This window comes from Colobus angolensis, unplaced genomic scaffold (genome assembly GCF_000951035.1).
Source record: "Colobus angolensis palliatus isolate OR3802 unplaced genomic scaffold, Cang.pa_1.0 Scaffold81, whole genome shotgun sequence".
Classification (NCBI taxonomy): domain Eukaryota; kingdom Metazoa; phylum Chordata; class Mammalia; order Primates; family Cercopithecidae; genus Colobus; species Colobus angolensis.
In genome coordinates this window covers 3116991-3144774 of record NW_012121932.1, presented here as the reverse complement: position 1 = coordinate 3144774, position 27784 = coordinate 3116991, and the positions used below count along the sequence as shown (strand labels likewise).

General features: G+C 37.1%; 1 protein-coding gene across 1 annotated transcript in view; it reads left to right on the top strand.

The window, feature by feature from the left end:
* The window catches only part of USH2A (Usher syndrome 2A (autosomal recessive, mild)), an 802205-nt gene that overhangs the window by 547832 nt on the left and 226589 nt on the right, over nucleotides 1-27784 (top strand). Inside the window, exons 41-43 of the mRNA XM_011929421.1 lie at nucleotides 301-635; nucleotides 1528-1650; nucleotides 12043-12206. Coding sequence (XP_011784811.1) covers nucleotides 301-635; nucleotides 1528-1650; nucleotides 12043-12206 — 622 coding nt within the window. The remainder of the gene's footprint in view (nucleotides 1-300; nucleotides 636-1527; nucleotides 1651-12042; nucleotides 12207-27784) is intronic.

The window sequence follows — 27784 nt, the reverse complement described above, 5'->3', positions numbered from 1 at the left end:
TGTTTGCCCTGTGTCCTTCAGAACACCCACGGTGGTGATGAATCACTGAGGTGTGTATCAGTCTGACAGTCATAGAAAGTGGCAAGACTGAAAGCCAAACCCAGGAAACAGCATTTCATTTAGCTCCTGGAGTACTGCTAATTGATCTCAAACCCTTCATTACTGTCTAGTCCTAAGGACTCAGGAGAATACAGGCGTTTAGAAAATGACTTAACTAAAAACAAAATTCTAGGCCTTGTGAACTTCAATTGCTCTATTCCTGTATTATCACACTGATTCTAAGTTTATCTTTCATTTCAGGTCACTTGGAAACCCCCACTCATCCAGAATGGAGACCTACTTAGCTATGAGATTCGCATGCCTGACCCTCACATCACTATAACCAATGTGACTTCCGCAGTGTTAAGTCAGAAAGTTACTCATCTGATTCCTTTCACTAATTATTCTGTCACCATTGTTGCTTGTTCAGGGGGTAATGGGTACCTTGGAGGGTGCACAGAGAGTTTACCTACCTATGTTACCACTCACCCCACCGTACCTCAGAATGTTGGCCCGTTGTCTGTGATTCCACTAAGTGAATCATATGTTGTGATTTCTTGGCAACCACCATCCAAGCCAAATGGACCTAATTTGAGGTAAGGGAAGGTGACTATGATTTTTATTTTGCTATGGTCCTTATCTCTCTGAGAAGTGGGGAAGTGAAGGAGACTTTTATTTCTGTATGAACATAGAACTAATTTGGCATTGAATCACTGACTCATAACTTTCACACACTATCATACTGTACACTTCAACTTATTATGGAAACATCAAAGTTTATCAAAGTAGAAATATAATCATCATATTTGAAGAACTAAAGACCCTTGAAACCACAATCACCATTCTCTAAGGATTTGATACATAATCTGTCACTTCATTTTCAACATATACTTTTATTATATGTTAGGCAAACCTGATGTATGTTCTATATGATACATTTGCACAAATGTACCTCAAAATTCTAAGGCTAACACGTAATTCTTTGGCACATTATTAGCATATGGAAACTTGTGAGGAGTGTGGTCAGTGATCCAGATAAGATAAAAGAAATGAGCTGTGAGTCAGAAATTGTTTCGCAACAACTCAAACTTCATACTTGGCTGAGAATACAAAGTTGATAATATTATCATGGTTTATAAAGTATTGATAGTCGTAGGAAACCATTAACTTGATAAGCTTTGTGTATTTCTACTTTGTGTAAAACTGGCAATAAAGATTTGGCAAATCTAACATAGAAGAAATCTAAAATGCTATCATTCTGGCAGATAATAGTAAAATGTGAATGATTGTTCAAAATATTAAATATATGGAATTTTTTCCAGAAAAAAAAATTTGTCTGAAACAAAACCACGTAACTGTAAACTTAAGATGTTGTTCTTTATGCTTGCACACATATATCACAAGCACATGCCACAAAACAGCCTGAGTTTTGGTAATCTCAATATTAGTTGAGATAATCCTGATGTTCCTGCTTGTCTTTTGCTTTAGATATGAGCTTCTGAGACGTAAAATCCAGCAACCACTTGCATCAAATCCCCCAGAAGATTTAAATCGGTGGCACAATATTTATTCAGGAACTCAGTGGTTTTATGAAGATAAGGGTCTTAGCAGGTGAGATTACAAAAACTATAAAAACAAAGCTGGCATTTAGTTCTGGGCATGTTGAATAGTTCAAAGTATCTTAGTGTCTTCATTGTGTGAGCGTGTTATCAGTTATGCAATAAAACATGTTTGGTTATTTTCTGTGGCATTAATCATCCAACTGTAACAGTCAGCATGTTTAATGTTTTCCATCTTAACTGCATGCTTAAAATAAGCCTTTTGAAGTTGAACTTGTAGATGTTCAAGCCTTAACCTATTGCCTTTGTCACAGCTCTATCTAGACATAAAATGTAATGGAAGAATTTGGAAATATTGAACACATACAAAATGGGGAAAATTCCTGGCCATCTGTAGGATGCTTGCTATTTCTAGAAATTACTTATAAATGAATTACAATGACTTATAATTGATTGTAAGTTATTGATTCAGTCTACAAAAAAATTTAGTGAGCAGGATTGGGACTTGCAAGAATTCAATCTAGAGTTCAAAGACATTAAGTTAGGACTAATAGGTGATGTTAGAATAGGGTGCTACATGGGAGGGTTAGGAGATCTGGGCTCTGCTTTATCCTGTGCTAGAGAACTAGCTTTGTGATGTTAAGCCACAAAGCTTCACTTCTTAAAAATCACTTAACTTCTCTGGGCTTCATTTTTGTTGTCCATCAAATGAGGTGATTTTATAGAATTAAATGACTTCTAAATCTTCATGAGTTTAAGCAATGTGATTAAATTTCCAAAAACATGAATGTTATTTTATGAAAATGCCTCGATCATATGTTTCAGTAACTTTTCTATCTGGGTCATTATTTTTCTAGACCCACCACTGGGTAGCTGTAGTCTGAACCCTCTTTACCACTCTAGCCTTGTCTCTCATCCCTTCCTTACCAAGGCCTCTACATTCCAGCCACATTTGCATTGCATTCAGTACCTCCAACATACAACACTTGCTCCTTCAGCTTTTCCCCATAGTTGGCTTTTCCTGTTGCCTGACTAGATCATCTGCCATGTCTTAGCCTAGAGGTTTCTTCCTCTAGGAGGCCTTTCCTGCCAACCCTCTTGCTGGTCTGATTCAGCTCCTCTGTAATATTTCCACAGGACATCCCCTAACATATCACTATTGCCATTGTAGTGTACTGGCCTGACTGCTTGTCTGAACACCACGTTATATTATCAGATCTACCATAAGGCAGGGGTGCAGTCCTCATGACTCTGTCTTCAGTTCCTAGCATGGTGTCTGGCACAGAGCAGCACATAGTGCCCTGCACCTGAATGCTTCAAGGAAAAACATTTTAGCTCAATCAAGAATTACTTTACTTCTCTGCACCTTAGGAATGTTAGCTGTAGTGTTGTGTCTCTAGGGAATGGCAAAACTAAGGAAAAGTCTCCTGTCCTCTTAAAAAGTTGTCATGGGAAAACATCCTAGTTCTTGTAAGATTCTCAGAGAGAGGCATAGCATAAATCTGATCAAACCACAGAATGAACTATATGAAACTGCCACTTTTATAGGCGAAGATTGGTCAATTACTAGCAGATCCATGTTGCTCATCCTAAATCACCATGGTCATTATACTATTCTCAACTACTTTTGATTCATTATTTACTTGATTTGGCATCCCTATATGATTTTCACTTCAGTAGAAGAAATTCATTTATTTTGCTTATTTTTGCTTACTATGTGCTGAGGCACTGTGATAAGGAACGAAAGATAAATACATTTTAGCCCTTGCCCTCAAACAACTGACAATCTAGTGGAGGTACCCTTTCTGCCGCCCCCTCCATAGAGAGGGTGATGTATATTAATTGCTGTCAGAGTTATCTACAGAGTCACCAATTCTGCCTAAAGAAGTCATTTCAAATAGTAGCTTCCTGTGATCTGTGAACTCTAAGTGCTTAAATATGACTATTTCCAAAAATAAATAGAACCTGACTATTTAACATTACTGAATCTGAGTTTTAGCAATGAGATACTCAGTAAAAATGAAGAGAAAGTCTCCAAAAGTTAATTTTGTTTCTTTACCCAAGAAATGAAAACTTATTAAATAATTAGGACCAAGGCCATGAAGTGAGTTATGAATTTTTAGTGATTCCTCTAAGGATTCTTAATGAGAGGTTAAAATCTAAGATTTCAGGAAAAAATAAAGTGAATTTCCACAATTTAAATTGAAATATAAATGACATAAACACACCCATGACAGCTGCTTCTGGAAGGGAAGTGTGCTGATAACAAAATTGTGTTGAAGAGATGTTTTGACTAGATTCATAATGCCAAATGTCATTTTTTTTCTGGTAGTACTTGCAAAGATTGTTTTTATTTATTCGAATAACGGCTACAACTTACATACAGCTTGTAGAAAAAAGAAAAGCATTTCTTCTTAACATTCAGAGTAAGTAGTATGAGTCTTTATGAGAATCTCTTTTTCTAGCCCTCTACCCTTTGTAAGTCCATAAAAAGTTAGGAGTGCCTTTAGCCCAAGGGGGAGTGTCTTGCAAATATGAGAGAAAACCAAAACTTGGTCCCCTGGTGGGGGTGATATTTTTCTGTTTAAAGGAAGAGATCTTGTTTGATCAGATGGTGCCACTGGCCACCTTGGCAGCATCTGGGGCTCCGTGCTCCTGCTGGTCTGCTAGTGGTCTCTCAAATTGCAGACGGGGACGAAGCTGAGTATTCGTCACGTGTAGGTTCACATCTGTGTTACAGTTTCTTCATGGCCCTTCCTTTGCCTACATTTGTTTTGCTGATTTATTTGTTTTGGCAGGTATGTTTTCTTGGGTTTTTAATTGAATTCTAATATCTTTGGGAGGATTATGTAATTTCCTGTTCTCCCCAGATTCCACCATCCCGATTTCCTTCTTAACATCTGCATAAATAAAAGGAGCACTGAAGTGTTTCTTACCATCTTGACTTGAATATCACCATAGTTACATTTAGAATCAGCTTTTAAATGGCACTTCTCCTGTTATAAAAAGTAAAATTACAATTCACTAGACATCTTTTTATGAATATATTTGTGACAGTAAATATAAGTTGAAGCCAATTTCCTAGTTCAAGTGGTCTATTTTGGCGAAGTATGTGTTTATAATGTATAGAAAAGCACCAATTTAATTTAAAGCATCATATTTGGAAATTCAGATCATTCTAGTAGCTATTTTTTCTTTTATATCTACATGAACAAAACAGTCTCAAGCCAATTATCCAGATAATTTAATTCTAACAAATACTTTTTGCTCTTATGGCTATCTTACATAAGGAGTAAATTTGTCTAAATTGCACAGCTAGTTGCCTCATTATTGAATTTTGCTCTGCCTGTGTAGACACGAACTCCGTATAACTACAGGTTTATACTGCTTGTCAGTTTTTAACTTTTCTTCCTTAATAATTCCTTGCAAAGTGACCAAGTTATGGTTGTTGGGGAAACTATAACTTTGGGTTTCCTGACGTTTTCATCACTTGGAAGATCTGGTGAACAGTGCTGTTATCACCTGGAGCTGCCGATGTGAGCCAGGCACAGTTTAACAAGAGGGCGACAACCTCCTTCATTTTAAGCATCAATCTACCCTTACAATTTTCAGCACCTAACAACACTGCCTTCGCTCCTGAGTAATCAGATAAAGCTGCTAAGAATACAATGAGCATGTTTTCCTTTTCGTTGTGGATTTAAAGAAGAACAAGTTATAAGAAAGAATAGGGTTATTTCACTATTATAGAGAAAATATTGACTTGCAGGTTGTAATTTAGATTTATAAATTAGCTTTCATTAAGTTTATGAAGGAAGGCATGTTCTAATTGCTATTCCTTTCAATTATTTATACATTTCTCAGAGTATTTTTTTTTTTACAATGACTATTTGGATGGAGACCTCTATGTGATTCCTTGAGAATCCACTAATTGTATTACATTTAAATTAAAACATTCAAAATTAACACATTTTCGTTTTATTTTTCAAAGAAGGGTAAGACTTGTTTAAGATGTAAATGCTTAAGCTAAACATATCATAAATTCTAAGTTTAAATCTTATTGACATATATTTTCATATATATTTTTAAACCTACTAAAATAAAGATATTTCGAGTCCTAAAAGAGGATGCCATTTCTGTGGGGATAATTTTCAAAAGAATATAACTTTTGTTTCTCTCCTTTGTAATAAGATTAAATGTATATAGATGGCATCTTTATCTTTGCTAGTATGAAAGACTGGATCAGTTCCATGACACGTGTTTCTATAATATAAATAATTTCGGGTTGTAGCTATTAAGTAAAGAAGTTAACTGAACATAGAAAGGGCAAGTGAAAGCAAGGCTTCTCCCATGACTACCAAGATGAGGTAGATGGTATTAGTTTCTTCCTTAATAGGTGAATGTGAATAAAAATTGGGTCTAGGAATGAAAGCCAACTTCTGTCAATGCTGGTATACCATCTCATAGCCATGTACTCAATTCAAAATGAGTAAACATGTGTTTCACATTCAAATTAAATTGGTCACAGTGTTTTTTCCCATCGGATTTTTTTTCAATGCTTTACATTCCCCTCACGATGTCCTTTTCTGTGTTATCACATTAAGTGTTACCTCATTGTATTAGCCCATTTTGCATTGCTGTAAAAGAATACCTGAGGCTGGATAATTTATAAAGAAAAATTTACTTGGCTCACGGTTCTGCAGACTGTACAAGAAGCCTGGTGCCAGTGTCTTCCTCCGGTGAAGGCTTCAGGGAGCTTTTACCCATGGTGGAAGGTGAAGAGGGAGCAGGTATGTCACATGGCAAGAGAGGGAGCAAGAGGGCGATGAGAGGAGTGCCATGCTCTTAAACAACCAGCTCTCCCCTGGGTTAATAGTGTGAGCGCTCACTCATTACTGCAGCGATGACAGCAAGCCATTCATAAGTGATTCACCCCCATGACCCAAACACGTCTCACTAGGGCGCACATCCAACATTGGTGATCACATTTCAACATAAGATTTGGAGGGGACAAATATCCAAACTATATCACTCATGAAAACTGAGCTGCTAAATCCAGAAGGATGTGTTTTGTCATAGGAAGTTTTTTCCCCTAGTGTTTTCTTAGAATTAAAAACAAAAACTACTTTCATTGTCTGTGTTTCTTTCTCATGGTGATGACAAAGTAGAACAAAGATGGAAATTATTGCAAAATTGTCTGAGGTCTGATAATTCTGGTAGTGTAGGTATAGATAGCTACAGAAACATAACAGCTTCAACTTTCACTCACAATCTAAAATGTCTCACATTATAGAAATATTCAAGCATGATAAACATTACTCTTCAATTTTTGAAGCAAAGATCTTCAATACTATTTTTAGAATCAACAAAAAGATGTTTTAAAGTGCCTACCACCAACTGAAAATTTTAATAGCTGTAGACCTAAGCAGTGGAAACAGTATTGCGTTTTTCTTTGTTTGCTATTCCCACAAAAGATTTGAAGATGTAAGGAACAGTATGCTTTACGAGGTTTCTCAAATCCACACTTGTGTGATGGTGTACTCAAGCATACTTTGGGTTGTGGCAGAGATGAGGAAGAGTTAGTGGAAGAAGTAACTAAATAGCCTGCATTTTCAGAAGCATGATTTATATTGGTGACAATATTGACACATGAATTCTGTTAGGACATCAATAAAGTTGACACATTTTTAATTCTGATGAAAATAACCCCAGGCATTCTGCAGCTGCCCTGAATAATTTTATTGGTTTCCCCAAACATATCAGACCCTTCCAAGGTACAAGTCTTCACGTATTTTGCCCTGGACAAATGTCTTCAGTGGACAAAATACCACTTCTTATCAAAACCTGCCCCAAATGTTACCTCCTCCATTAAGACTTCCCAGATGTATATGGTTAAATTAGATGCTTCATCTGATGCGTGTTCAAAGAAAAAGGAAGAAGTGAATAAATACTTTAGATGTTCTCATTTAAAAACATATTTCTGTAAAATTTTATATATACTATGGCTCCAGGTGGACAGATAACAATCTTATTATTTTGAACATCTGGCATATTGGTAATATCCAATAAATATTAAATGAATGAGCAAAAGAAGGAACGAAGTGATGTATTAAATATGAAAAAGCAATATAATTTGTTTTCAAAATATTTTTAAAAGGAGCACTTTGCTAAGTTTCAGCAGAGATACTTTTCTATTGGACAGGTAGATTTTTATCTCACTAACCTAACAAATTATATAAGTGACCTGAAATTTTTGAGACTGAGTGCTTAAATAACTATGAAACATCTATTCATTCATTTATAAAATTATCTATTCAGTAAATAAATTAATTAAAACTGCATCATTTAAACATAATCTGGTTTTCTAATTCATTGGAGTAATGACACCTGAACCTTAAAATGAATATTGTTCCACAAGTAAGATTTTAACACATATTACTTTTTATGAGGAAAAATACCATAGTCATGTCTATACCATAATAAAGTTTATAATTTGCTGTTTGGGGAGTAGCAGAGGGAGAAACCGGAGCATGGTCTCAAGCAAATGAGGGAAAAACTATTGTAATAGTCCAAGTATTCCTAAATGGACCCACAGACAATTGATTTTACTAGCTACATCATAGACTCAGTATAAGTATTCACTTACTTTGAATACTTACATTGAAAAATCTTTTTCCTACAGGGTTTGAAATGGACATTTTTCAAGACACGCCTAGAGAACACAGTTTGTATTTAAAGAAGAAATCGATTGATACACATAAGTTTGGTCATGAGTATATGATGTTAACTGATCTAGCATTTTTGTTTTAAAATGTATTATTTTATCATTTTTTAAATGGAATGTCTCATTTAATATCAACAATCAACACGTAAGTCCATTTGAAAAATGATATACATAGAGTGAATGGAAAACCACTTCGAGCTAACAAATACATTCTTTTTTGATATGAAGTGGTGAAATGTGAATCAATATATATACGTAGACAAGTCATAGGTATATATTCTTACTAAATACAGACTGGAATTCAGACGAAATGAAAACAGTATATTTCAGCATTTAAGAGAATTCAAGATCTTGTTTCCTCGGCGGGGCGCGGTGGCTCACGCCTGTAATCCCAGCAGTTTGGGAGGCCAAGGTGGGGAGATCACAAGCTCAGGAGATGGAGACCACCCTGGCTAACACGACGAAACCCCGTCTCTACCAAAACAAAAAACAAACAAACAAAAAATAGCAATAGCTGGGCGTGATGGCGGGCGCCTGTAGTCCCAGCTACTTGGGAGGCTGAGGCAGGAGAATAGCGTGAACCCAGGAGGCGGAGCTTGCAGTGAGCTGAGATCCAGCCACTGCACTCCAGTCCGGGCGACAGAGCGAGACTGTCTCAAAAAAAAAAAAAAAATCTTGTTTCCTTAAAAATTTAACTTAACAATGGAAGTTAAAGAAAGTACAAAAGTGGAAATAGTGGATTATTGGAAATGAAGAAACTCTATGTCCAGCTAGCCCTATTAACTAGCTGTGAAAACATATCCAAATCCACTTGCTTTCTCAGGGTCTCAGGTTTTTTTGTTTAATCTGTAAGATGTAGCAGACACTTTGTTATTTGAAGCAGATAAACTCTAAAGCCATCTCTTACTGTAAAATTTTAGAACCTTCTTGAAAACAGGCATCACAATTTTATGTAACTGTGTGACCTGAGTTTTGTAGATGTAAATTGTATATTTTGCCATACCTAAATTACGGTGAAATCTCTTAAAGTATTGTAAGAACTAAAGCCCTATAGAATTTATTTACAATCAACCCTTTTAGTGTCACTTGATATTGTTAATTCCACATGTAGAAAAGAACCAGAAACATGGTATCACTTTAAATCCATAAAGATTATTAATTGCATAATAACATAGACATGTGGAAGAAAAATTTACATATTATAGGAGAGGAGACTAGGTATCCAGACTCTAGCTACGTTTCTTTTAAGTCATTTTATGAAGTAAAATATAATTATAAGTATTTTACCCAGGGAGAGAGCTAATGAAGCCAAGGTCACTGGTTCAATTCCCTTGTGAGCCATTAGCTTCATTTCATTCCATTGTCATAGGCTTGCTACCCTCTTAACCCCGACTCACCATCCTTCATATTCATACTATAGGTTGCAAAGGAAATTTGGCCAGACTGTTTGAATGTGCAAGAAAAAATCTATTCCCTCTGCTAGAAAAATAATACAAAGGTCAAGCCCTAGTGATATGACATCATCCAAGTATGGACAGAACAGATTATCATTCTAATTGTTATTATTACTATTATTATTATCATCACTATTATGTTGGCAGTTTAGCATCATGGTTAAAAGAGCAAGCTCTGAAATCAGACTGCCTATATTTGAATCTTAGTCCTCCTACTTATTATCTCAATGACTTGGACGAGTTATTTATCTCTTTGAGCCTCGTTTTTTTTTATTTTCAAAATAGGTATTATAATGGCACCTTATAGAGTTTTGCGAGGAATGAATGGGTTAATATCTATAGAAAATGCCTGACAGCTATTAAGTAACTATTATTATTTTTTAGTTGTCTGGATCATGTGGACTATTTAGCACTTGCTAAAAAGCATATGTATTCGTTTTCCAGGGCTGCAGGAACAAAATACCACATCCTGGGTGATTTTAAACAACAGAAATTTATTCTCTCACAGGTCTGGATATAAGAAGTTGCAAACCAATTTGTCCTCTGGGCCATACTCCCTTCCAAAACTCTATAGAAGAACCCTTTCTTGCCTCTTCTAACTTCTGGTAGCCCTAGGAAATCCTTGGCTTGTGACAGCATAACTCCAATTTCTGTTTCTGTTTTTACATGGCCATCACCTCCCTGTGTGTATCCATGTGTCTATAAAATTTCCCTCTCTTTTTTCTTCCAAAGACATCATCTTTGAATTTATGGTCCTCCCTAATCCAGTGTGACCTCATCTTAACTTGATTACATCTGCAAAAACCCTAGCTCCCAATAAGATCACGTTCACAGGGACCAGGGGTTTGGACTTGAAAATACCTTTTTGTAATATACAATTCAACCCACTGCAGCAGACAAAGCAGAAATAAAAGAGGTAATAAACACCTGAGAAGAGATGGTAAAGCAGGGAGGTGTAGAAAATCTGGTGCAAGCACTTACTTGGGAGAAATAGATAAATAGCCTCAAAAAGTCACAAAGTTTTACCTGTAATTACAATAGAGCAACACCCTTCAATGTGGCTCAGGCAGAAACCTGCAAACATATCTTTGGGCTATGAGTAAGAAACAGGATGAGTCAAGCAGATTTCTTCTACCTAGGTGGGAGCGAAGTGCTCTGAGGATCCTGATATAATTTTGGTCAAACTATTTAGCACAGTCCTGCAAATGGCACCTACCCACCCACACCCCACCACCTTTGCATCGTCACAGCAAAGATTATGACATACTGAGACAAATACTATGGGCCTTGCATTAGAGATGAGGTATCCTTGATCATCTAATAAACCCAAATTAGGTAATGATCTGAGGCCAGTGTTTGCTCATCCAGGACAGGATGCCTCTGGGATGGTCGCGTGTTGCACTACATATTTAAGCAAGTATCTCAATCTAAGCTATTGTCCACTCATAGCCCAACTGTGTCTGTTTATAGCATTTTCTTAAACAGGCATTTCTGCAGCAAACAAAGGAAGCCTGATGGTCTTCTGCCCAAAACTGGTTTAAAAAAATGGTGGCTTTATCGTCAATTTAATAAATTACTTGGAAAGTCCTCCTCATATCACATCATCATGTCAGTTTTTGCCTTCTGCATAGTAAGATTCAGTTTCCACTGTATTGACTCAAGTAAATATGTTCACACTGTGGCAAAATACAGCTCACTGTAGCAGAACTCTCAGCAGGAGAATGTTGTACACTTTGGTCACAGTTACAATTTAATTTAGGGGTTTATCTGTCTGCAATGAGATTATGGGAAGGAAGCATAGGTATAGGAAGAAAATGGTGATGAGGGATTCTGATATTTGAAAATGGATGAGTTTCCAAAAAGAAGAGCGTAAAACTCTCTGGATCAAATTCAGATAGAAAGCTGGCAGGTTGCCTGATTTGTAATTGCATCTTGAATTGAGCTGTAATCCTCACCACTTCTGAAAACAATAAGAAAAAGAAAATGATAAACCACATTTGTTTTCAATAGCAATATTTATTCAGCATTCCTAATAAACTATTTCCCTGATGCTTTGGTTAAGACTGGCAAGTCACGAAGTTAATGATATGTGTTGTGTAAGAAAGGAAAATAAAATAATGTATTTTCTAGGGAGGAAAAGAAAACAGTATTTTGTGGAGGGATGGAAGGAAATCCTGTATTTTGTGAAGAAAAAGGAAATTATTTGTTTGAATTTTTGTTAAGTAGAAATTCATATACTTTTTTTTTTTTTAACAAAACAACATTTTAGGTTTACAACCTATGAATATATGCTCTTCGTACACAACAGTGTGGGTTTTACACCGAGCCAAGAAGTGACTGTGACGACGTTAGCTGGTCTTCCAGAGAGAGGAGCCAATCTCACTGCGAGTGTCCTTAACCACACAGCCATCGATGTGAGGTGGGCTAAACCAAGTAAGTAAGCTTCTCATATCCATGTTAACACTTTGTGGATTTTTAAAAGCATATTCTTTCTTTACTGTGACCCTCCCCCATGTACACATCATTTTGGTAGTGAAGTGTTACTGGTAAATTTTTACCAATCACAGATTGACAGGGCTAAGTCATTGAAAACTTTAGAAGGGCCATTTTTATTAGTACCCAAATAAATTAAAAATGGACACATTAAAACTAAAACCCTGAGGCCCCTGCGCCATTCTTGAGAGGCAAACTCTCTCCTACTTTAACATTCTTTTTGGACCCCCTCCTCCCCCTCTGTCATTTCCTTTGCATGAACAATGTAATTTCTATCATATCAGTCAGCTGTAATAGACATGTCCATGTATTAATTGGATACAGTGTGCTATTGTTCACCTCCCTTCAGAGAGCTCTGCCCTAATATCTTGTAACTCACCACTCATTAGCAAGAACCATTTAATTGGATTGCAATAATGGAACAGATTCTTCCCAGTGGATCATCTTCAGACTGGCTATGGACAGAATTCCAGCTTGATCCAGTAAAAGAAAGCCTAGACATCACCACTGGATCCAATTAAATAATGCAGAGTCGACCCTGGACCTGCTGGGAACACTTTTTTAACAGGCATTTGGAGGAGTTCACAGAGTGATCTAATCTGTTCCTGCAACTTTAGAAACCACAGTAACTGAAATTTTACAGTTACTTGGTCAGTAGGGTCATATTAACATGTTAATTTGTTGTGATCTGTTAATTTGTGATGATCCCTTATGACAATCAGAAAAAAAAAAACCCTAAATATACCATGAGAATATGTATTATATCATTCTTATAGGTATAATTTGAGATCTGGCAAGCAGTTTAATCAAAACTTGTTAGAATAATATCAAATATTGAGAAATATCTGATCAGGAAAGACCCAGTTAACACATTGTATTTATGAAAGAACACTCTGCTCACTGGGGCAATCATCTATTGGTGATATAAAAAGACAAAAAGTCACTACTATTTGCTAATATAACCAAATGATTTTGATCCAGCCTTGAGTTTGGTTACAGCTTAAGAAGAGAGATGCTCCATTTAGGATACCTGAGTGATATCAATTGTGAATTAAAGCCAGAATGGAGGATATCAATTGTAGATTAAATTAGTAGGTTACATTTATCTGTGTTTCCACAAAATAATCCATTTTCACATACACAGAAAAACTATCATTCTCGGGTTTTTATAAGACTCAGATTTCTAATGATCTGTGACATTTGCATTGGGATCTCTTAAACCATTTTTAATGGAATAATATAAGTTAATTGATGCTTATGGTTACCCTCTGAAACACCTCTGGGAAAAATACAAAGTTTTTTATCTGGGGATGTGTTTTAAGGTATATTTCCATTCATCTCCCTCTTCTCTGTACTCCACCTCACTAACTGATTTATCTTAAAAGCCTACTCATAAAGGTAGGCTCTCCCCCCTCATCTGACATTTGAATACTTCTGTTAAGATCCGGCTGGTGAATTTCCACCAATATAGGTCTTTATGTTATAATTGCATTCCTGAAGTAAGCGTGCTTATAAAAACTGACAAACCTAATAGATCTGAAGCAGCTCACTGAAGTTTCATTACCTTGGTAATCTGAACCTCTGACCTTCGGGATGTAGGTAATGCAATCTGCTGTTATTTCCATTCATACCTTGGAAATTTTTCAGATAACTATTTGTGAGCACAAAGGTTAACTCTAAGAAGAGGGTCAGTCTTGCGAAAGCTTGTTGCATTATCATTTTCTTCTTTTGTGCAACTTGCTATCTTAAGTAAATTAACTAGTCAATCCTCTGTGAAAGGTTGCCTATTTTTTGCAATCTTAATTTTAAATTGTTGTCTTGATTGGATAGGAAAAACATGGCATACAGTCTAATACACTCAAAGGCAACAAACTATAGATTGAAAATATTTTGCAGTGGGAAATCATGGTTTAAATTTACAAATATTTGCTTATTAAAAATTATCTTCCAAAAAATACATGTATATTTTTAAAAGCATGATCTTTCTCTATTATGACCCTCCCCATGTACACATCATTTTGGTAACAAAATGTTTCTGGTAAATTTTTATCAATCATAGATTGACATGCATAAGTTATTAAAAACTTTTGAAGGGCCAGTTTTAGACATTAGTATCACATACATGATATGTGAGATAAAAGCATCCTTGTGTTACTTCAGTTCATTTTTGGAAGGCAGATGTCGCAAATTGGCAACACAGAGGCCATATTTCCTTCCTCCTCCAGCTTCCAGATACTGTTTTGCCTACAATATTTGAAAAAATAATATTTGCAAATATTTAAGAATTATACATAAAGATGATTTTGGAATTCACTTGACAAGTCAAATGATGGGGTGAAACAATACCCACATTTCTGGAAGGAAATTATCAGCTGGAACTGGCTGCCCTTTTAGACAGATCATGCCCTAAAAATCTGACCCAGTCCCCATTTTCCTGGTCCCAATAGACAGGAGGTGTTTCTCCCTGCTTTATATGATAATACAAAATATTTTGCCCTAAACAAAATATGCCAAAGATAAATTATATTGTAATTTTGAAAAATCACAGGTTTTGTAGGAAGAAAAATACCTTACTTAAATTATTTATACAATCCTCAGAGAAGCACAATGAGATAGAAACTGGCCCTTAGTAACTTACCAACAATTATAGGTAGAAAGTACCAGTTCCCAAACTCAAATTTAGGACTCAGGTATCAAATTTTCTGTTTCTTATGCATTTAGGCTTAACAATCACTAGCACTTTAACAAGAAGGATTTAATAGGATCTTTTTCGTTTTGACTGCTCAGTCTAAAATAGAAGGTAAAATAAGAAAATGCCTACCAAAGGGAGTACAGTGGAGAGACAGTGCCTCCTCTGAAGCTGATTCACTAAGGAAGTCAGTGGTGGCCAGAAAAAAGCAGTAAAACACTGTAGGGAGTGAGAGGGCAATGCTTCGTAAAAGAGGAAATGAAAAATCATCCAAATATTGTCCACTTTACTGTCTGTCAAGAGCTCACCCCAACCTTCAGATGTTCATATCTTGTACCATATAATCCTCCTGGTCTTGCTCTCTCCTTCCTCTTTTTTCCATCTTCCCTCTTTCTCTATTTTCTTTTTAAAAATATTTTTGTAGAGACAGGTTCTCCCTATGTTGTTTAGGCTAGTCTGGAACTAATGGGCTCAAGTGATCCTCCCTCCTTGGCCTCCCAAAGTGCTCGAATTACAGCCATAAGTGACCATGCCCAGCCATTTGTCTATTTCTCTTCTTCTACCTTCTCTCTCTTTCTTCCTATTTTCCTTCCTTACAGATACATTTATCACTTTCTCTGTCCTGAGCACTCAGTGAACTCTCTGGAAAATTCATAAAGTATGAGGATATCATCATTAAGAGAGCAAGTTTAAAACCACAGAAAAAGCATTTGTCTCATCCTAATCTCTTAATCAGAAACTACCAGGTTTGATAGCTAGAAGAATATCTGACTTTGCCTGAAGTTATCTGATTAAAGTGGCAATATCTGTAACTAATTCCGAATCTCATCTCTTCTAAAAAGCACCTACCATTGTTGCCTCATCTTGTTCCTCTGTTCTCTTTTCCATCACTTTAATTATCAAATAGAAGAGATCACATCTGACTTTTCCATTGTCTTCCTTCTCAGTCACTTGTGCACCTGTTGTAATCTGTCTCTCTTCTCTTGTACTCTACATGGTTTTCTTAAAGTCATTAGTTATCACCTAATGACCCCTTTCAAAACTCTCTTCTCAGTGCCATCCTACTGTCTTCCTCTTGTATCCAGCACTGTGAATGATCCCTTACTGACTATAATTCTTCCCCAATAATCATTACTACCCTCTTCTCACCAACTACTTCTTCTCATCCCTAAATAAAGATGTTTCTCAAAGTTCTTTCCTGAGTCTTCCTGTCATACTCCTATTCTCCTGTTGGTGATTCCATCTATACTCAGTGTTTCAAATTATTCTAATTACAAAAATGACAACAGCCAACACTGTATGCAGTCATATGAATAAATAATTTTAAAATAGGCTTTGGGATCAGGGATACTTAAATTTGAATCCCAGTTCCAATATGTTTTGGCACTACGACCTAGAACTTAACCTGAGTTCCAGTTTTCTAATCTGAAATATGAGGATAATAAGAATAACTGCCCTAAAATATATTAAGGGCTAAATGAAATAATATATGTTTAACAATTTGTAATCACCTAGTATTTGTATAAAGCATTATTCTATTTCTAAAATGTGCATAGTCCTTTCATTAACATTTTATAAAATGTATAAAAGGGGAAGTCATGTCTAGTAAAAGCTTGGAAGTTGATTTTGCAAGGCTATTCAGATAAAAGCATTTCTACAGTGAGTTGAAGATGTATAAAGAATATATATTATTTTATAATTACTTGACTTGGCTAAAAGATAGAAATTTAAAAATCTAGTTAAAATGTTGAAAACTTAGGCTGGGCACCGTGGCTCATACCTGTAATTCCAGCACTTTGGGAGGCCAAGGGGTGCGGATCATGAGGTCAGGAGATCGAGACCATCCTGGCCAACATGGTGAAACCCCGTCTCTACTAAAAATACAAAAAGTAGCTGGGAGTGGTGGTGTGTGCCTGTAGTCCCAGCTACTTGGGAGGCTGAGGCAGGAGAATCGTTTGTACCCAGGAGGTGGAGGTTGCAGTGAGCTGAGATTGTGCCACTGCACTCCAGCCTGGCGACAGAGTGAGACTCTGTCTCAAAAAAAAAAAAAAAAAGTGAAAGCTACTAACTATTGCATGGCATCCATTCTCCCCTTTTTCTTTTAGTGGTAGCCTTGTCCCTTATCTAGAAACTGCATTTACTAACCTCCCTTGCAATTAGTCATGGCCAGGTGAAATACCAGTAGAATGTGTTTGCGTCGATAGAAAGTGAATGACAATGTGCGTCTTTTTGGGTGTTTTGTTAGCCAGGAAACATTGAGTGTGTGCCTACTTGTTCTCTTTTAGCCCTTCCCCTGGACTGGAATGTGAGCATGATCATGTTCTCAGTTTCAGCTATGCAGTCGTGTACAACACCCAAAGAGATCCAAAATCCACATAAGAGAAAAATAACCTGGGTTGTTAAGTGACCACATGGAGCACAGTCTGTTTCAATCACTTTGAAGCTATTACATGCGATACAAATTAACATGGATTTTATTTAAGCTATTGTATTTTGGAGATTTTAGGTTTCGCCAGTTTCACTAACTAACTCATTCCCTGTTTGTCCATATCAATTTACTTTAAAAGTAGAAATTAGCTATCCTGTTTTTGTAACGAAATATAAAATGATGAATAATTAATACATCTATTATACTATCTCCTTTAAATACAGTTTTCTCTGGCAGGCCCCTGATAGAAGCTGGAACACTATGAGAGCCTAAAGGAGCGCTGGAGTTTCTAAAGTGCAGGTGTTTTGTTTTGACAGATGCGTAAACTAGAGAGAAGACAAGAGATATGTTGCTCAGAAAACTAAGGAGGCTGACTCAAAGGATTATTACCCAAGAAGATAATCTTTCCACTTCATGTCAGCAGTGGTACCCTCAGGCAGAGTAAAGAATTTTCTCAAGAAGCAGTTTTGATAAGCTCAAATTTTCTAAGAACTATTTAGTTGGTGACACAGAGCCCTGCACCATAGGACTTGGAAAATTGAACTCTAATTTGGATAATCTGTGAGCAAGATCAAGACTTCCATCATAAAATCATCTTAACAAGGTCCCTCCAGGTTTTTACATTTGAGCAAAATTACCTTCCAAAATGAGCCTGCTAATGTGAGATGTCTGAAGAATTTAGTCCTAGACAAAAAAATTAAGAGATCTAATAAATGACATGATTTACTATAATTGATCTGAATCAGTACCACAAACTTTTTTGTAAAGTGTCATATATAATGTTAGACTTTGAAGCCCATAGTATCTCTGTCTTAACTCAAATGTGCCACTGGAGCACATAAACAGCAATAAGGTGGTTCTGATTTTTAAATAAGCATGGCCATGTTCCAATAAAACTTTATTTTGGACATTGAGATTTGATTTTCATATATTAGGTTGGCACAAAAGTAATTTTGGTTTTTGCCATTGAAGTAATGACGAAAATCACAACTACTTTGCACCAACCTAATAATTTTCACGTGTCATGAAATACTTTTTTTTTCTTTTGATTTTTCCCCCAACCACATAAATGTAGAAACCATTCTTACCTTTCACGGGTTGGGCCATACTAAGCCAAAGGCCAGAGTTAGTTCATGTACCATAGTTTGCTGAAAAATATATCTAGAAGACATGAGTGACATTGATAATTGTCTCAGTCTGTGTTGCTATAACAGAATACCTGAGGCTGCAAAGTTAATGAGGAAAAGAGTTTTGCTTAGCTCATGATTCTGCAGACTGCACAAGAAGCATGACTGTAGTATTTACTTGGTTTCTGGTGAGGGCTTTTGTGATGCATCAAAACATAACAGAGAAGGTCAAAAGGTGAGTGAACATGTGTAAAGATGCAAAATCCAAGGGATGCCGTGGCTTTCTAAAAACCCACTCTTAAGGGAACTAATTCATTTCCTCAAAAACTAACCCAGCCTTTCCAGAGCAAGGCACCAAGCCATTCATGAGAATCTGGCCCCATGAACCAAACACCTCCAACTAGGCCTCATCATCCAAAACTAGTACATTGGGGTTCACATGAGGTTTGGTAGTGATATAAACCCTGATCCCCCTTTGCTAGCAATAATTTAAGGCCATGTAAGGAGCATAATCTAATTGCTGTTGCAGGATAACTTTCAACTAGTCCCTCTGTTATGGACTAAAGCCCTAATTCTCAGTGTAGCTGTGTTTGGAGATGGAGCCTCTAAAGAAATACAGTCATCCCTTAGTATATGCAGGGGATTGGTTCCAGGACTGCCGGCTGAGTATACCAAAGCTGTGCATACTCAAGTCCAGCAATCAGCTGTGCAGAATCCATGTATATGAAAAGTTGGCCCTCTACACGGCTTTTGCATGGGAGAATACTATTTATTTATTTATTTATTTATTTATTTTCAAGATCGAGTCTCACTCTGTCACCCAGGCTGGAGTGCAGTGGTCTGATCTCGGCTCACTGCAACCTCTGCCTCCTGGGTTCAAGCAATTCTCCTGCCTCAGCCTCCCAAGTAGCTGGAACTACAGGCACATGCCACCACGCCCCGCTACTTTTTTGTATTTTTACTAGTGACTGGGTTTCACCATGTTAGCCAGGATGGTCTCAATCTCCTGACTATGTGATCCGCCCGCCTCAGCCTCCCAAAGTGCTGGAATTACAGGTGAGAGCCACTGTGCCGGCCGAGAATACTATATTTTCAATTCTCGTTTGGTTGAAAAAAGTCCCCTTATAAATGGACCCAAGCAGTTCACACCTGTGTTGTTGTGTTGTTCAAAGGTCAACTGTAATTGAAGTTAAATGAGATTATAAGAATGGGACCTTGATTTCAGAAGTTAACACACAGGCTCGCTTGCTCTTTCTCTCTGTCTCTCCCCCAACCTCTTCTCTCCCTTTCTCTGATCACAGAGAAAAGGCCATGAGAAAACTCAGCAGCTAGAAAGTAGCTCTCCAGAAGCCAGGGAAAGAACCCTCAGTGGAAACCAAATTTGCTGGCACCTTGATCACAAACCTCTAGCCTCCAGATTGTGAGAAGTAAGTTTCTGTTTTTCAAGCCACCAGCCTGTAGTATTTTCTTAAGGCAACCTGAGCAGACGACTACATATCTAACTACTCTTAAAATTATTTGGGAATTCATTATAAAGGAGAGGAGCCTGTTCTACATTTGAGAATTTGCTCCATCTAAGATCAAATTTCTGACCAAGCATTGGAGACTGCAACTAAAAATAACACCTAATAGCTTTCAGCTCAGTGAGATTGTAATAGTTTGTTCTCACATTGCTATATGGAAATACACGAGACTGAATAATTTATAAAGGAAAAAGGTTTAATTACAGTTCTGCATGGCTGGGAAGTCCTCAGGAAACTTACGATCATGGCAGAAGGGGAAGAAGAGACAGGCGAGATAGGTGAGAGAGAGAAGGCACCCATAGGAGGAACTGTCAAACACTTACAAAACCATCAGATCTTGCAAGAACTCACTCACTATCATGAGAACAGTGTGGCGGAAACCACCCCTATGATCCAGTCACCTCCCACCAGTTTGAGGTCCTCTTTACTGATTTGGATGCCCTTTATTTCTTTCTCTTGTCTGATTGCTTTGGTTAGGACTTACAGTACTATTGATATAGGAGTTAAATAGAAATTATTTAGGCAGATAGTGAGGGTAAGAGAGTCCTCAGTGAGGTTTTCCTTTTAATGAAAAGCAGCCCCTAAATTATTTCTTTTTTAACAAAGAGCAACCTGATAAGTTGAGCTGCAGACATAGATAAGCAAGCTGGAAGTTTGCATGGGTGAATTCCAGCAGCTGCGCCAATAGAAAAAGGCTACCTGGGGCTAGGCATGTTGAACATAGTGGCTCCATCTGCCCTTTTCTTTGTCAACCACATGTACAGTAAGGAACAGACAACATGGCACTGGCCAGGTAGGGAACACAACTGCATAAAAAGGATTAGGATGGGGTGGCCAGGTTATTTGCGCACTGTATAAATGGCACACCTGGTCCAACCAACCTTTAGACCCTATGTAAATCAGGCACTGCCTCCTCAAGCAAGCCTATAAAGCTCCATGCACTTTGTTGTGGACTGGAAGACCCACTTGGGAGCCCTTCTCTCTCTGCAGGAGAGAAAGCTATTCTCTTTTTCTCTTTCTTTTGCCTATTGAACCTCCACTCTTAAACTCACTATGTGTCTGTATCTGATTTCCATGGCATAAGACGACAAATGTTGGATGTTTACCCCAATGATTCTGCTTCACTGTGTTGGACAGAAGTGGTGAAAGTAGGCATCTTTGTCTTGTTCCAGTTCTCAGGGAGAATGCTTTTGATATGGTTTGGCTGTATCCCTACCCAACTTTCATCCTAAATTGTAGCTCCCATAATGCCCACACGTGGGAGGGACCCGGTGGGAGCTAAGTGAATCATGGGGTAGGTCTTTCCTATGCTATTCTCATGATAGTGAATAAGTCTGACAAGATCTGATGGTTTTATAAAAGGAAGTTTCCCTGTATGAGCTCTCTTTTCTTGTCCACTGCCATGTGAGATGTGTCTTTCACCTTCCACCACGAGTGTCAGGCCTCTTCAGCCATGTGGAACTATGAGTCCATTAAACCTTTCTTTTGTAAATTGCCCAATCTCCAGTATGTCTTTATCAGCAGCATGAGAACAGACTAATACAGTAAGTTGGTACCAGTAGAATGCGGCACTGTTGAAAAGATACCCAAAAATGTGAAAGCAACTTTGGAATTGGGTAATAGGCAGAGATTGGAACAGTTTGGAGGACTGAGAAGAAGACAGGAAAATGTGGGAAAGTTTGGAACTCCCTAAAGACTTGTTGAATGGCTTTGACCAAAATGCTAATAATGATATGGACAATGAAATTCAATCTGAGGTGGTCTCAGATGGAGATGAGGAATTTTTTGGGAACTGAAATAAAGGTGACTCTTGTTATGTTTTAGCAAAGAGACTGGCAGCATTTTGACCCTGCACTAGAGATTTGTGGAACTTTGAACTTGAGAGAGATGATTTAGATATCCTGGCAGAAGAAATTTCTGAGCAGCAAGGTGTTCAAGAGGTGACTTGGGTGCTGTTAAAGGCATTCAGTTTTATAAAGGAAGTAGAGCACAAAAGTTTGGAAAATTTGCAGCCTGACAATGTGATAGCAAAGAAAATCCCACTTTCTGAAAAGAAATTTAAGCCAGCTGAAGAAATTTACATAATTTACATAAGTAATGAGACACTAATCCCCAAGACAGTGGGGAAAATGTCTCCAGGGCATGTCAGAGGTCTTCATGACAGCTGTAACCATCACAGGCCCAGAGGCCTAGGAGGAAAAAGTGGTACTGTGGGCCAGGTCTAGGGTTACCATGCTGTGTGCAGCCTAGGGACTTGGGCCCTGTGTCCCAGTGGCTCCAGCCATGGCTGAAAGGGGCCAGTGTAGAGCTTGGGCCATGGCTTCAGAGGGTGCAACCCCCAAGACTTGGCAGCTTCCACATGGTGTTGAGCCTACCAGTGCCCAAAAGTCAGGAATTGAGGTTTGGGAACCTCCACCTAGATTTCAGAGGATGTGTGGGAACACCTGGATATCCAAACAGAAGTTTGCTGCAGGGGCAGGCATTCATGGAAAACCTCTGCGGGGGCAGCACAGAAAGGAAATGTTGGGTGGGTGCCTCCACACATAGTCCCCACTGGGGCACTGCCCAGTGCTGCTGTGAGAAGAGGGCCACTGTCCTCTAAACCCTAGAATAGTAGATCCCCTAACAGTTTGCACTGTGCACCTGGAAAGGCACAGACAATGCTATCCTGTGAAAGCAGCCAGGTGGGAGGCTGTACACTGCAAAGTCACAGGGGCAGAGCTGCCCAAGACCATGGGAACCCACCTCTTGCATCAGCATGAGCTGGATGTGAGACATGGAATCAAAAGAGATCATTTTGGAGCTTTAATATTTGACTGCTCTGCTTGATTTTGGACTTGCATGGGGCCTGTAGCCATTTTGTTTTGGCCCATTTCTCCATTTGGAACAGGTGTATTTACCCAATGCCTGTAACCCCGTTGTTTCTAGGAAGTAACTAACTTGCTTTTGATTTTACAGGCTCATAGGTGGCAGGGACTTGCCTTGTCTTAGATGAGACTTTGGACTGTGGACTTTTTAGTTAATGCTGAAATGAGTTAAGACTGTGGGAGACTGTTGGAAAGGCATGATTGGCTTTGAAATGTAAAGACATGAGATTTGGGAGGGACCAGGGCAGGATGATATGGTTTAGTTGTGTCCCCACCTAAATCTCAACTTGAATTGTAGCTCGCAGAATTCTCATGTGTTGTGGGGGAGACCCAGCAGGAGATAATGGAATCATGGGGGTGAGTCTTTTCCATGCTATTCTTATGACAGTGAATAAGTATGATAGGATCAGAGGTTTTATAATGGGGAGTTTCCCTCTTATCTGCCACCATGTGAGATGTGCCTTTCACCTTCTACCATGATTTTGAGGCTTCCCCAGCAATGTGGAACTGCGTGAGTCCATTAAACCTCTTTCTTTTGTAAATTGCCCAATCTTGGATATGTCTTTATCAGCAGCATGAGAATAGACTAATAGAGCTTTCAACCTTTCACCATTCAGTATAATGTTAGCTGTGGTTTTGTCACAGATGGCTTTCATTACATTAAATTATGCCCTTTCTATGCTGATTTTGCTGAGGGTTTTAATTATAAGGGGATGCTGGATTTTGTCAAAGGCTTTCTCTGCATCAGTTGAGATGATCGTGTGATTTTTGTTTTTAATTCTGTTTATGTGCTGTATCACATTGATTGATTTGCATATGTTAAACCATCCCTGCATCGCTGGTATGAAACCTACTTGATCATGGTGAATTGTCTTTTTGATAATTGCTGTTGGATTTGGTTAGCTAGTGTTTTGTTAAGGATTTCTGCATCTATGTTCATCAGGGATATTGGTGTGTAGTTTTCTTTTTTTGTCATGTCCTTTCCTGTTTTTGGTATTAGGATGATATTGGCTTCATAGAATGATGTAAGGAGTATTTCTTCTTTCTATATCTTTTGGAATAGTGTCAATATGATTGGTACCAATTCTTCTTTGAATGTCTGATATAATTCAGCTGTTAATGTCTGTTCCAGGACTTTTTTTGTTGGTAACTTTATCATTACCATTTCAATCTCACTGCTTGTTATTGGTCTGTTCGGAGTTTCTCTTACTTCCTGGTTTAATCTAGGAGAGTTTTATATTTCCAGGAGTTTATCTGTTTCCTCTAGGTTTTCTAGTTTATTTGCATAAAGGTGTTCAAGTAGCTTTGAATGATCTTTTGTATTTCTGTGGTATCAGTTGAAATATCTCCTGTTTTACTTCTAATTGAGATTATTTGGATCTTCTCTCTTCTTTTCTTGGTTAATCTTCCTAAATGGTCTGTTAATTGTATTTGTATTTTCCAAGAACCAGGTCTTTATTTCATTTATCTTTTGTATTGTGTGTTTGCATGTTTAAATTGCATTTAGTTCTGCTTTGATCTTGGTTATTTCTTTTCTTCTGCTGGGCTTGGATTTGGTTTGTTCTCGTTTCTCTAGTTCCTTGAGGTGTGACCTTAGATTGTATATTTGTGCTCTTTCAGATTTTTGATATAGGCATTTAAGGCTATGAACTTTCCTCTTAACACTGCTTTTGTTGTATCCAAGAAGTTTTGACAGGCTGTGTCATTATTATCATTCAGTTCAAAGAATTTTTATTTTTCATCTTGATTTCATTGTTGACTCAATGATCATTCAGGAGCGGATTATTTAATTTCCATGTATTTGCATCATTTTGAGGGTTCTTATTGGAATCGATTTCCAATTTTATTCCACTGTGGTCTGAAAGAGGAATTGATATAATTTTAATTTTCTTAAATTTGTTGAGACTTGTTTTGTGGCTTATCGTACGGACTATCTTGGAGAATGTTCCATGTGCTAATGAATAGAATGTATGTTCTGCAGTTTTGGGGTAGAATGTTTTATGAATATTTGTTAAGTCTATTTGTTCTAGGGTATAGTTTAAGTTCATTTGTTTCTTTGTGGACCTTCTGTCTTGATGACCTGTCTAGTACTGTCAGTGGAGTGTTGAAGTCCCCCACTATTACTGTGTTGCCCTTTTTAAACTCCTATGTGTCAGTTAAAGACAGGCTTTTTCCATCTAGTGAATCCACCATTCCCCAGGGCCTTAGAGTCCTACCTTAGATGGGAAAACTAGACCATCAGAGATGGCCAATTGCTCCTTCACATCTCAGTCCAGATGCATGGGGCCCAGAAAATGTAGTCCAGTTATTTGACAAGAAGAGAAAAACGTTGGTATTGGGGAGTTCTAGAAATCTTTGCCTTCAGATTACAGAAGAAAGCTTTTATCTTCTGTACTATATTTTAAAGTTTAAATGGTATTGATGATATTGTTAGTAATGTCTTTATTTTTTCATGCCATTCTATTTTATGTATAACAAAGAACTTTACTGTTACTTTTCTTGCCTTTCTCATCTGCTGTTTTCAATGTTCAGTTTATTATTGTTGTTGTTATGATGTAATATTTTACACAACTATTTTCTCTAAATAGCTTCAGTACTTAACAGCAATTCTTAAACTTTCCCAGCCTTGAGTTCTGGATCTTGATTAATCTTTTTGTCTTCTGAAGAAGATTATTGGATAGTTTTGTCATGAAACTTAAAAAAAAATTAATTAGTTTTATGTTCTCGAAATGTTTGGTGATACAAGAAAGTATTTCTGTTATCTTTGCACATTCTCCTAACTTTTGCCTAAATAAGAAAGTATGTCTGTTGTTTTTACACATAAGTAACCATTTAAATGTGTATAAAATTCTTGGATTAAACTATTTCCCATTGAAACTTGTTGAAATTGTTCCATTGTCTTTCAACATTTGACATTCCACATGAGAAGTCTGAAACTTATCTGATTTTTTTCCTCCTTTATAAATGTTCCTAATTTTTGGTTTACCTTTAAAATATTGCAATATTCCATGATATGTCTATGTTTGGATATATTGTGATTATCTTGGAGAAAACTGTATTAGTCTATTCAGTTTGTAGACAAAAGTCATTTTGGGTAAGGTTTAATGGGGCATTTCATATCCATAATTATTTATTACATTTATTTTTAAGGTAATTAGATTTTTTCTGTTCTCAATGTCTATAATTTTGACTTTCACTGATTTCCTGGTCATTTTCCTGTTAATTCTTTGATATCGTGCATTTTTAACTCTGCTTATTTCTGCTTTCAATGTACGTTTCAATTCTGCCATTGCTTTATATGTTTCATTGCTTTCCTTTCCTATTTAAGGCAGACCCCTTTACATCTCTGTCTTTGTGGGTCTCTTTTTATGATTCCACAAACCTACTTCATAGAGGCTTCTTTTTCATAAAGTCATGTCCCTTTTCATTTTTGGTACACCATGCAAATATTTTATAAAACCTCCATCCCATTCTCATAGAAGTAATGTACACAAAACTTCTACCTTGGAAGGTTCTAGACATTGTTTCCCTTGTCTTATGGTAGGAAGAAGCATTTAAAAAAGGAGAGATACATTCAGGTCCAGCTTTTCTTAATAGATAGGGAGGGTGAAATTTACTTGCCTCTTCATTCCAGCTGTTTCCATGTTAATAGCTTTCCTCTCTCAGAGGTAAAATCAAGGTCATCAGCCTTTAATTTTGTGCTGGTCTATTGAACTGAGGATGTATCTTCTTTTTCTTAGATGGTTCACTGACTTAGGAAGAATGCATCGAAGTTTAAAGACCTTATTTGAGCAATGCAAAAGATGCTCCTATGCATGTACTGCTCCCAGAACTTCTCATGTAATAACCAGAAATATGTATAAAATTATATGTGTTTCTACATTTTTCTATGTTTTGGATTCCCAAGTGTAACATCCATATGAGTGGAGAAACAAGTGTTGAAGCAAATGTTGGAAAGAGGGAGAATAGACCAGAAATCTGGTACTTGTTTTCCAGAAATGCTGCCTGTTTCTGATCTCAACAGCCTCCATAGCATGCAGTAAGACATAAACAATGGAATGGAATCACCATCTTTTCCTGTTGTCCTAGGTTCTGTTCTGTTTGGGAGGGGTTGACATATGGTGCATGGCTAAGAATGGACATTTAATGGGGTCTCATCCAGACATTGACATATGATCTTTGCTTGTCTTGAACTTGTGCTAGTGGCAATGTATTTAATGTATCTACACAGGTATATTAATTGGAACTGGATAGTGCAGATAACAGACAAATTTAATAACTCAAGTCAAATTAATTTATGTATGTAAGTAAAGTTTGAAAGCATTTCATTAACATTATATCTTTAGGGCTTGACTTTATAATCAGCCTGCTCACTTAACAAACTAAAATTCAACATAAGCTACAAATCTAGTACACTTTGCATTATACCATAGCAGCCACATATTAAGGAGTAACAAATAATTCTGTGAGCCAGTAGAAAATGATGCTAATAACAGAATAAACATTTGCACTCACTATACCCATGACTTTGCTGTACTTGATGAATATTATCATTCACATTCAGGAAAATTTTAAGGGATTTTAATAGTCAGTTCCTGCCAATGATCAATAATGACCTCATTATTGCATGTGCTTACATTTTTGTGACATCAGAGGAAAGAAACATTGCAAAACCCAGAATTTTCCAAATTAATTGCTAAGGTCTTCCAATACAAACTCTTCCAACTACCCTGGCACATCAAACCCTTTTAACTAGTTCTAGAGCTAAAGTGAAAGCAGTAGTGTATTTAGGAAAAACAAAAAGAAAAACCTAGTATTCAGTTTTAAAACAAAATCACCAAGACTTTAATGTAAATGGGTCCTTTTTTTTTTTTTTTTTTTTTT